We start from the raw sequence: 12410 nt of genomic DNA on the forward strand, positions 1-12410 counted from the left end.
CTTCTGTTTAAAATGTCTGATGTTTCATCTGAACAGAAAGCTGTACGTCGTCTGATTGAAGACGTCTCTTTTATACAGAGCCAGGGAGTGAGGGCCCATTGCAGTCAGGTCTCTGTGGGTGCTCAGACTATCACTACTATTACTATTATTACTACTTATACTAGATTATCGGGCCTCAACTATGTGATAGAAGGTCAGCACTCTCTCACTGGCTTGGTGCCTCCCCTTCTCGCCCTGCCGCTCAAACTGATCTAGTCTGCCTCTCAGTCAAATCGGAGTAAAAGAAATCCCACCTGGCTGTCAGACACGAGGGTGCCCCGCTGGTATTGAGAAATCAACCTTTATATACTCCTTTTCAATATGTAGGAAGAGGGAGAAATACAAATAAAGCCATGCCCCACGGGTTACACAAAACAGTTTTATTGTAATAAAAAGCAAACTTAAACCTATCAACGAATGCAACTGATTTAAAAAGAATGCTCAGTAGATATTACAGTAAATAATAATCATCATGTTTACATTAAAAAAAATATACAGTAGTTGTGTCCTAACTTGGAGGGCTTAAATTTAAAAAAATAAAACCTGAACAAATAAATACATTAAATAAACGCAGGGCAGAAAATCTGTCATTGGCAAAAAAAAATTGCAACTAATCCCCTTTTACGCCACAAGTACAAAACATACATACAAAATTATACAATTCAAGGACAGGTGCTTTGACTTTGACAATCTGACATGGTTTTCAGAAAAATCACAAAACAAAAAAATGATGATTTTGTTTTGTCCACTGCAAATAACGGAAAATGGAGGTGAGAACAGTTTTACCTCCTCTTTGAAGCCCCATTTCTTCATCATAATTTTACCTAAACACATAATTGAAAAATGAAGACCTTGAATTTCATAATTTGGAAAAATCACAGCTTTACAATCTGCAGACATGACTGGTTTACGTCAGTCCAGGACAGGCTACAGTCAAATAGTCAGAATACACATCTGTAGTCTCCACCCTGCTACACAACTGTGTCTGAGGTGACTCAAACAAATTGGATGTTTGTGACAAATTATAGATGATGGATCTTGCCTGCAAGACGGATCGCAGCGGAAAACAAGAGAGCACTCTCTTTGGGCACATGGAGAGCAGTGGGTGGCAGCCTGCAGGCACACACAAAGTTTCTTCAGACATTTGAGATCTTCTAGTTCTATTATAATTTGTGGTTCCCCACAAGTAATATTGAATTATCTCCTCAGCAGACAGGAGGTCACTGTTGAACAGTCACATGTAGAGAATGCCTTAGCACTGTATATGCACATGATCATTGATTGTAAAATGTTGCGGCTCGGCCTGCATGTGCACCTTATACAATAAAACATTTCTTGCTGCTTCCACCTGTCGTCTGCTTTGCTCTCAGAGTCTTTTCAGGGCCAATCACGATGCTCCTTGGTCGGCTTGTGCGGACTGACTGCTGCCATTACTTCATTCTTTGCTGGGTTCCTGAAGAGAGAAAACATTTGGATGCACAAAAGCACCGTCATCATCTAGAGACGCAAACCTCCCCAGATCCAAAATCTGGCTTTTTGATTTTAATTTGAGCTGTAGTTAAATTATTTACTGCTTTCATCAGGGTGAACTTTACCCAAAATAACAAACAAACTACATTTTTGTATGTAATAAAAACAGAAGAATAATATACACAAAGAAAAGGCAATTCAACCGATACAAAACAATTTTAACAGAGATACTACACTACTATGACTTATTATACAATATTTAAACACTACTCCTGCTATCAGCTGCCAGTGTGAACTGACAAACTGCAGTTTGCAAAATATGCAATACCTGTTTATAACAAAATATAAATTAAATTGATTGGAATAATCAATAAAGTTGTGAGATGGGTTTTTTTGTTAAATGTTTCAGGTTAAATAATCTAACAAAAATAAAGAGCCGATTGAGAGTGCTACTGAGATGACCTAGGGTTATTACATCATATTTTCTGCATGCGAGTATCATAACAAGTGTTTTTGTTGGCATGCTGACCAACCTCTGACACATGGGAGGTCTTGATCTTCTTAGTTGGGGGTATAGCGGAGTCTGGACTGGACCTTGTTGCTGCCTCAGAGCCCTTTGGAACTACCATTACCTAAAATGAAGAGACAACAGTCATGTGTTCCGTTTGGATTTTTTAAGCCACTGTATATTGTACATACACAGTAAATACTGAAATATTGGCCGGGCGCTTTATTTACCTTGACTGAACCAGGCAAATTTGAGAATATACAGTACATTACATGATTGCTGCTATTGTTGACTATAGTCAGTCATTTAGCTATCAGTCAAGTCAAGCAGTCTGTCAGTCAGCCTCACCTCTCCAGCTTTGATCAGCTTTCTCCTGAAGTCTTTGGTGGGGTTGTTGAAGGTGAGCGTCTCACAGCGCAGGTGGTCACTCTTTAGGTTAAGCTGGTACTTAAACACATCTTTTTCGGCAGCTCCTGAAGAAAACAATGAAGTAGTTTCTTAAATGATCTGTGTCCTATTCAACTTCTTGCCTGACACAAAGTAATTTGTGTTTGTCTTTCTGCATTACTGCCCTGCATAAAGTCAGCTCTCAATACTGACATATTAAACAACAAAAGATAAAAGCTCAATAAAGGAACTATCACCCTAAAAGTCAATAAAACAGACAGACATACTGTATGTTTGGCCTCCTTCAGTCTGTAAATACTTCAGCACAGTTCACAAGTATCACATACACATTAATTGTAAAAGATTTGTTAATATAACACCCACATGTCAAAATCAATTTACAAAACTCAAACCATATTGAAGCCTACATCATTTTTAATTTCTAAAACCTCCACTTTCTAACACCCCCCCCTCACAATCTAAATTTATTTGCCATAAATATAGCAACTACACAGATTACTATCTGTGTCCAGTGTCCATGGTAGTAATTAGATTACTTATTACTTTTATCAATACAATTAGTTAATGGGGGTAGATAAACCAAGAAAACAAAAATACTCCTTAAAGTCTCTCACAAAATGAAAACCAATAATGTTACATTATTTGAGGAGAACAGTCTTAGCAAACTCTTTACTATCACAAATTCAATGTGATGAACAGCAAAATGATGATTATAACCAGCAACATCTGTCATGAGTGTCATTGATAATAATTTGGTCCACACCCCTCAGTTTAAGATTTTTATTTAAAGGGGAATTTCGGTATTTTTCAAGTTGAACTCCAGTATTGAGCAAAAACACTGTAACCAGCAGTTGTGAACGGGGCTGCAATGTAACCCTAAAGAGCAAATGCGCACCTTAAATATACATCCACTAAAAGTGGTAATTTTTGCCACTCACATGCTCAGATTTTTATTATAAGTGTCTGATTACATTATGGGAAGTGCAGGTTTAAAAGCAAATTTCTAAATTGCCCAAGAGGCACAATTGAGTTGATTTTCAGAAAGTATTGTTATTTGTTCCAGGAGTCGGGTGCACTAAAACTAAAAGCAGTTTTCCAAGTTAAGACCGAGCTTGTGGAACATGAAGTAAAAGCCAGTCAGCAGAGCAAGTCTGATATTGTCCCTCTGAGTGACAGAGAAGATGGCAGTTTTCCAACGAGAGCCTAATAAATAAAGAGATACCAGTGAGTATCATGTCTTTCTTGGAGAGAGGACCACCTAATACTTTCATATAAAATACAATGTGTACGTATGCATGAGATGATGGTTATGAATTTCAAGGTGGAGTGATAGACTGAGTCCAGAGATTTAAGGGTTGACGATAATGCATGTCTATAAATCGCATCACCATAGTCCAAGACAGACATGAAAACTGCCTCAACAACCCTTTTCCTACAGAACATGGGAAAGACCATTTTGTTTATGTAGAAATAGCCAGTCGGCAAACAAGATTATCAATGTGAAATTTGAAGGAGAGCTTTTCATCAATCCAGATGCCAAGATATTTATATTCTGCGACTCTCTCAATCGGAGGTCTGTTCATAGTGAAAATATTAAGGTTAGAGTAATCTATAGCTCTGGAAAAAAGCATAAACATTGTTTTATCAGCGTTTAGTACAAGTCTTAGGTCTTTAAAAGCTTCTTGCAGAATATTAAAGGAACGCCGTACGTTTTGAGTTATTTGTACTTGTAATATAGGTTGAGAGCCTGAGAAAAAAGGGGTCCAAATTGTCCTCTCCAGTACATTTCCTAGGATCGATGGTAAGGAGAGCATCTGTAACTACACTTGTGGAGACAGGATCAAGGGTAAATGTATGCATGTGAGGAGCAGTGAATACATTGTCATTAGTCAGAGGTGGATCTAGTCTCCCATTCTCAAAAAGGTGACCAGCAGCTACAAAATGTTTATTGAAGGCTAAACTAATCTCTTTATGGTCAGACAATAGACAGTCATTGACCTTGATCTGTGTAGGAATTGAGGAGACACATGGGAATTTCTTATTTGAATTACTTATAATAATTTTGGGAGATTGTGCTGAGAAGTACATGTCCTTATTTATCTGTCATTTTAATTTTATTTATTTATTTATATATATTATTTTTTTTTTTTACATGTTCAAAATAAACTACTACTATACTAAACTAAACTTTAAAGAGAAGTGGTTATTTTTATTTGAATTTACAGCCTTCCAAATATTTGCAGGGGTTGAATATGAGCTAGAGACTAAGTCCAGAAAGTACTCAGATTTGGCTTTCCTCACCATAGATGTGCATCTATTTCTGAGTTTTCTAAAAACAGTCCAATCGGAATTTCTTCCAGAGCTTCCAGCAAGGGAACAGGCTTTGTTACTTTCCGTGAACAAATCAGATAGGTCAGTGGTAAACCGGGGGTTTGATCTATTTTTACTTTGTGCTCTTTAAAGGGAGCATGTTTGTTTATGACTGAGAGGAAGGTCTTGATGTAATAGTCCAAAGCCAACTCAGTATCTGGAATTTCACATGTGCGAGGAATATCACTATGATGTAGATCATTTAAAAAGGCTTGTTGATTAAAAAGTGACGCTTAACATTAATTTGGGATGGTGATGTCTTTAGGCGAGTGCTCCTGTTACAGGCCACCGGGCAGTGATCACTAATTCCAAGGTCAAATACACCGGCAGAAACTATTTTATTACTTTTATTGGATAGAATTAAATCAATTAGCGTTGAGTTCAGAGGTTTTTTTTATAGGTTTGGTCTAGTAGTCTCTGTGATTAGCTGTAATAGGTTAAGACTTGAACAGATTTCTTTTAAGGCAGCTACACACCGGGCCGATAATCGGCTGTTGGACAGTCTGGCGAGGTCAGTGTCGTCCGTTGGAGGAGCTGTCGGCCTTCATTTTCGCTGACCTGACATGCTCAGTCGGAGACAGGGCAGTCGGGACTCACCCGGAAATGGCAAGCGGGACGAGCGGGACTAAGCCTCTCAAAATCTGACGAAAATCTTTTAAAATGACCTTTGTCGATCTGAAATGATGACAGATTCAGCAACTGCATGGCCTATTTCTCGCTTAAAATGTTTTCAGAAACACGTTTCGGTGAACTATTTTAGTACAATATGAGATTGTATTCTGAATGAGTTGCCAGTAATGGCCGGTTGAAAAATCGAAAATCCGGAAGCAGCAGCCAGACCCACGTGATGCGTTCAAGCTGCCGGTTTTCATTTTTTGGGCGACAATACAGATTAGCGCCGCCTGCTGTTATGGAGACGTATTACGTCTCGTCGCTTTGGTGTGTTCCGAGGCACTTTTTTCTGCCAACGGTCGGCCGTCTGGTTGGTCTATAATGGCCTTTAGGTGATCAGAGGGGTCAGAAAGCCAACTAATGTTAAAATCACCCATGACAATTACCTCCCTAGTAATCCATGGACATAAAAACTCCATGGATTAAAAAATCAGAATAGAAAGAGTCGTAACCGACCATGTCTCTTTTACAATGGTGGTCTATGGTTAAAATCCTTTCTAGGTCGCAGAGGGATTTTTCGTTGCAATACCGCCAGTGGCCACTGGACAAAATCAGTGAAGGGGCTGAGTGCTGTATGTGGGGGCCTGATGGTGACTCGAACATAGATAAATAACAGCATCAGTCCAAGCAAGTCACTGTGTGGGTGTGTGGGAGATCTGTCTGTCTCACCTCTCTTGGGTATGGGGAAGCTCTCATGCAGGCAGAAGACAACCTTCTCTACAAAGTGCTGGATGTCGCCGGTTTCTGGCCCTTGGACAAACACCATCCAGTCGTGGGTGAAGCCTTCTGATGTCACCTTCTTCTAGGGGTGGTACGGTTCATGAAAAAACATCTGTACCGCTCGGTTCGCTTGTCTCGGTTCGGAGCGTGTGTGTGTCGCATGGTTCGTCAGTACACTGTTAATGTGCACTAACCACTTACTGCCGTAATGCCCACTTTCGACACCTATGTTAAAACACTTACTGGAAACGACAAGGGGGATGAGCGTGACGAACGCAACACATGGCAGCTGATTGGACGAACGTGTCACGTGGTTCTTGCTGCTCCCGAATTTCAAAACAGACTCTAATGGCGTCTCGTTCCGAATACGATCTCGTATTTTACGAAAATAGTTCACCGAAAAGTGTTTCTGAAAACATTTTAAGCGAGAAATAGGCCATGCAGTTGCTGAATCTGTCTGTTTTTTGATCGACAAAGGTCAGTTTAAAAGACATCTGAAAGTTTTCGTCAGATTTTGAGAGGCGCCGAGCCAACCGCTCCTCAGGTGGAGTGCTGCTGCTGCAGGTCACGTCACATGACGAAATGTCAAGTGGGAGAGATGAGGAAGGCTGCCCGGAGTTGGAGGATGCGCTAGCGTCGTATATAGTCTGGTGTGTGGGAACATTTTGGATTTCATGTTACCTATGATGACAGTAGAAATAGAACAATAGATAGAACTGCCACTGTGTGCAGTGCATATTGAATGCAAGATGCATTCAATATGCTAATTTTAGCTATATATCATATGCTGAAGTATATTTCTGGAGTGTTAAAGATTAAAAGAAAAATTAACAAGAACCGTACAGAACTGAAAACCGTGACCCTAAAACCGTGATACGAACCGAACCGTGGATTTTGTGAACCGTGCCACCCCTACCTTCTTCCTTAGCTGGGCTTTGTGGCCCAACTCCAGCTTCACCTGCACTGTGCACTGAAAAATGAAAGATAGAAAGAAAAGGGTCAAATACTGGTTATTACTATTACATAACCCTAACCTAAAAATAGGTAGGTATATATATATATATGCGCAGCTTATTGGCAGCTGCTACAAACAGCTATTCTCCAAATGAGCTACACTACTCCTACAACACAAGGCTACAGCCTAGAAAATGGAACATAACCAAGGTTACGGTGTAGACAGAATACAAGAGGTTACTTCAGGACAGATTTTGGGTGGGCTGACAAGATATTTTGGATAGCTTTTTCTGACATTTTATAGATCAAACAATTAGAGAAAAATATTTATTTTGCAATCACCCATTTCCTTAAGCCAGAGGGAACATCTTCAAGTCACTTATTTTGTCCAGCCACTGGTCCAAAAACAAAACACATTCAGGGTACTATCACATATAATAGCATATCCTGAAAATTTAGAAGCAGAAACCAGTAAAATTATTAATTGTTTAAGTCCAAATAGTTGCAGATTAATTGCTTACTTTTATCAATTGTTTCAGGTCTGTTCTTGCACAGGAAACATTTACATGTAATACTTGATGCTTTTCTATGTTCACAACTTGCATCGGATATTACGTATTATAGCATTTTCTAAGAATTAATATATCAAATAAATGTGTCAGACAGACTGTACGAAAAGAAAAAACTTAAAATATCTCTCAAAATAAAAAGATGGTGAACCAGAAGTTAAGTAGGTTTACCCTACATGACTTCTTTGTCTGTAACATAACTAGGGCTGGGTACCGAACTGCCTCCTTAGTATCAAGTACCGAAAAAATGCCTCGTCATTCAATACCAAAGTTCAATACCTAAGAAGTAAATCTCATACGCGTCAGTGAGCCAATAAGCATGCAGCATGCTTCTACCAAGATCTAATAATGTTTGTGATTGGCTGTCTAACGTTACAAGTCATAGAAACATGCAGGAAAAACTCTACATTATGCACAGAGAAGGAGCTCACGTAGTAGGAGCTGAAAAATAAATAAAAATATGTGTGCCATAATGTGTAATGTTGTAATTTATTTTTGTTAAAATGGATTTTATAAAATTAGTATCAAAAAAAGTATCGCTCAGGAACCGGTATCGGAGCAGGCGCGTAGACAGTACTTTCCTCATTGGCGCGTTCGGCCAAGTTTGATCAAAATACGTTTTGTTGTGAAAAATATTCAAATGTATGTTAAAAAAAAAGAAAAAGAAAAAAGAAATAGTAACAGAACTAGCTGTGTGTGTTTAATGTGTCTTCTCTTCTGATTAAAACAAAACTGTTCAAACCACAGAATAAGGATCAAACAATTAGGAAGCCTTCAGAACGTAGTTGGTTGCTATGGTAACAACAGGCAGACTCTCCGGGCTGCCTTCAGCAGCTAGCTAGCTGGCTTTTTAGACAATGTAACGTTACCATGGATGTGTTAAGCAATGTACTGTTAAAAGTAACCGCAACAACTATGGCTTCTCTTTAAAGTGGTATTGGCAGTTTTCTTGGATAATACAGTGTAAATAAGGACAAGCTTTTCTGCAGCATGTGCAGACATTTCCCCAGCGGAGCTGACAGCCCACCAGCGAGAGAGGAGTTTGTTTGAGTGCTGGTTCTCACCATAGACAGTAAAAGAAATGGACCAACAGATCCCGTTGCTCTGGACGGAGACCAGTGAAGGATATTAGAAGCACTTTTCCGGTGAGGGCTGAGCGTTACTGCGCAGCCTCCAACTGAGCTTGAAGACGCAGATGTGACGTGAGCAACCTGTCTGAAAGTTGTAAGTCTTCTGGTAGCTGTGCCAAGAGAAATCTCAATCATTCCCAATCTTGCAGAGACGGAGAGTGTAGGTATATGTAAGGAGATAACATGGACACAGGCTAATTATTGCTAACTAAAATGCTAGTTAACATTAGTAATTAAACTTAAACAGCTAATGTAAGTCTAAACTGCCTGCGAGCTTCTCCTGTACTATACGGTAATTCCTGTACTATGCGACAGTAAGTCGCGTGGTTATGACACAATCGTTAGCCTATTTTTACAAAAACGCCTGCTACGGAGCCATAACGTGAGGTACAAGGTAATGGAGCCTTTTATACATTGTCGTGTTTCTTTAGAAATAAACAATGGACAGATAGAGTCTTTAAACACTTCAGATGTAAAGTTATTCTCTGTCAAAGTGACGTCAAAATGAATGGCAGTCCATGGGATGCTAACGGCGGTGATGGCTTGTTAGCATCAAAATGGCGCCATAGGAGGTACGGGTTGTGGAGAGAGGCTTATCCCCTTGGTCCTCACAGAGGTAAACATTAAGTAAAACGTGTTTCATGCTTCTTGCTTTATTATTTAAGTAACCTAGTAACCCTCCTATTTAGTAAGAAATCTTAAACACTGATGATGGCTTCTAGCTGAAAGCGTTTGCCCAGTTTAGTTGTCTTTAATTCTGTCACTGCCGTGGACTCGATACTCTGTCTAACATTTGGTGCTTTGCTTCAGGCAAAACCTGCCTGAAGAAGACCCAGTAGGGTCGAAACGTTGCATCTATATTAAATACGGGAGTTTAAAGCAGTGTTGCGGACATTACACATTTTTTCTTTTTAGTTGCCACTTTGTGCAATAAAATGGTTAATTTTTAACAGTGCTGTGCAGAGCCAATCCTGCTGGTTCTGCCAGTGCAAATATATTTTTGCCTGAATAGGTTAAAATCGACATTTTTTTGTCTATACTGTTGTGTACAAGCTTTTAAGACTGAGCTTTGTTGGTTGAGCATGTTATAGACAGTACTGCTATTGCATTGTAATGTAGTGTGTTGAAATTGTTGCTGTTTTTTTCAGTTTGTCCTTTTTGCTACTTCTACGTCTTTTTGAAAATGGCCCACTCACTTTTGTACTGGCCCGCCCAAAACACTATTTCTGCCTACGCCACTGTACCGGAGTGACGATGATAGTATGGGTCTTTTTTAACGATACCCAGGCCTAAACATAACACTAAAATAATAACAGTCTTTATGCAATATTATTTGAAGTATTAAATTGAAGTGTTTCCTTACAAGATCTTAAAATTCCGATTTTATCCTGGGTTCTTTGCTTGGTAATGATTGGTCAATGAATGGGTGGTCATCTTAACTGGATTCAAGTTAAACGTCTGCACACATAATTTGTCATCTTTTCCACCCCGCTGCATGCATTTCAGTCTACAATCAAGAAAGTGGTAAACATTAACCAAATGGCAAATAATGCAAATATATTCCAGAAGTTGTATGGTCGTAGCTGTAGCTTGGAGCTTTGAATGTGCAGTGGAGACACCACCCCGCCTTTCCAGCCCAACCTGGTGAGGACAAATCTTTTTCCCCGGCGACACTCTCCTGATAGGTAGACTAGCTTAGCTTAGCTGCAACAAAACCTCGACTCAAAGTATAACGTTAAACGTCCTTGTGTGCCTGGTGGTGGCTACAGCTTTGCAGTGGTGCTGAATGGTGCGATAAACTTAAAGCTAGCTAGCGGTAAAATACCGATGTATGAGTGCCCAGCTAGCATAGCTCCAGAGCCAAACAACTACGAGTTAATTAGCAGCAAGAGCATTTTTTTTTCTTCTGGCTAGCAGAACAAATAATTCATTCCTGCACTGCCAGCGCACAGCCTGCTGGCATTATCTCCCTGAAAAATTCACAAGGAGACACAAAAGCCACTGTACCTGGTTCTCCACGTAACTCTGGCCTCAGTGATTTTTGTATTTATTTACAGCGGAAGACAGAGACAACGCCCGACCCTCCGCCACGTAACTTCTAGGCCCGCCCTACGAAGCGATTGGTTGTGGTCAGAGCCATAGAGATAGTAAGAGTTGCGACACTCTTTGATCTCGCTAGCGGGGTGGTCACGTGGACGCAGCGCTGTCATGTTCTTCCATGGGACTGACAGCAGCGATTGCGATATTGAATGGTAAATATAAAAAAAACACATACCCATGTACTTTTTTGATTGTTATTGCATTATTGTATATTTGTAAATGTCAGTTTTACATTTACACGTCTTTCTCTATCACTCTGGTTGGGGTTAGGCATTGACCTGGAGTGGTGAAGCCGATTGGTCAGGGGATAGGACCTGAACAAATCGGGTTACGTTACCTTGTGTAAGTATGGACGCCTGGCCAATAGTAGTGTGTGGATGCTATTGAAGGGCGGGTCTTGCCTAGAAGTTGCGTGGGATCCAGACGCCTCCCCTCCCCTTCCAGACGGCTGCTGGCAAGCAACCAAAACGGAAGGCTCTCTCAGGCAATCAGGGAGCGGTAAATTTAAAGGGGTGATTGAGTGATTATATAGGGTATTTTACACTGTTCCTTAAGGTCTCCTAATATGGTATGTAACATTGGTTGGGCTGAAAATTGCTCGAATGCTATTTTATTAGGCCCTTAACTACCCTGTGAATATGGCTCTATTTGGAACAAGAGCTTTTCTTCCAAATATGGTATGCTCATGAATATTTAGATGAGCTGCGCGCTGATTGGTTTGAGCGAACCCCATAGAAACACATTGGAGACGAGACAGCAGGTCTCATATTTCAGACACTGCAAAGTTATACATTGTTTGTCGGGCTATTTCGTTAATTAATTTCATTCATTTTCATTAAATTCACTTCTGAGACTTTTTTAAGCGAGAAATCAACTATATAAAGCTCAAATATGGGCCGTTTTACGAAAATTGATGGCTAATTGCAAATTTGCTAAGACGTGTCGGACTTTAGCTAGGAGCTTCACACAGTCTGACGAGAAAGCGGCAACCTCCATACCCAGTTAAAGTCACCGTTTCCCTGGGTACTGGACTACTGGAATACTCGGGGCTACACGGAGCTCCGTGGAGCTGGCTGGCTGCCAGCTGCCGGCATAACTAGAGTAGCTATATTTACAGTTTGAATTTCGTCACGCCACTTATATAACATCTACTCCAAGGTCTTATTAAGCTAACAATGCTGTCCGATTTCAATTTAATGAATTTTTGTGAACATTAGGGGTTTCGTTAGCTGCGACTGTCCCTCCAATCCTATGTGTAGCTACAGATTGCAGCTAGTTAGCATAATTTTCGGCGTAATTCCAGTATATTTACAGTTTGAATTTCGTCACGCCACTTATATAACATCAACCCCAAGGTCTTATAAAGTTAACAATGGTGTCCGATTTCAATTTAATGAATTTTTGTGAACATTAGGGGTTTCGTTAGCTGCGACTGTCCCTCCAATCCTATGTGTACAGATCGCGGCTAGT

At 40.0% G+C, this 12410-nt stretch overlaps 1 protein-coding gene across 2 annotated transcripts; it reads right to left on the reverse strand.

Moving 5' to 3' along the window:
• Positions 1-399: 399 nt before the first annotated feature.
• Positions 400-10956, reverse strand: LOC116056270 (protein ENL-like). Of its 2 annotated transcripts, XR_004106535.2 has the most exons (7): positions 10848-10956; positions 7104-7157; positions 6137-6263; positions 2366-2490; positions 2043-2141; positions 1388-1492; positions 400-1154 (listed from the first exon to the last, which is right to left on the reverse strand). XR_004106535.2 is itself a non-coding variant. In XM_031308442.2 (6 exons), the coding sequence occupies exons 3-6, from the start codon at positions 6231-6233 to the stop codon at positions 1475-1477; spliced, it is 339 nt and encodes a 112-aa protein (XP_031164302.1). In that variant the 5' UTR covers positions 6234-6263; positions 7104-7157; positions 10848-10955; the 3' UTR covers positions 400-1474. The 2 variants fall into 2 exon arrangements, 1 of the variants encoding a protein (XP_031164302.1); XM_031308442.2 differs by having other exon boundaries at positions 400-1492; positions 10848-10955.
• Positions 10957-12410: the final 1454 nt, after the last annotated feature.

Source organism: Sander lucioperca, chromosome 11 (assembly GCF_008315115.2).
Source record: "Sander lucioperca isolate FBNREF2018 chromosome 11, SLUC_FBN_1.2, whole genome shotgun sequence".
NCBI classification, from domain to species: domain Eukaryota; kingdom Metazoa; phylum Chordata; class Actinopteri; order Perciformes; family Percidae; genus Sander; species Sander lucioperca.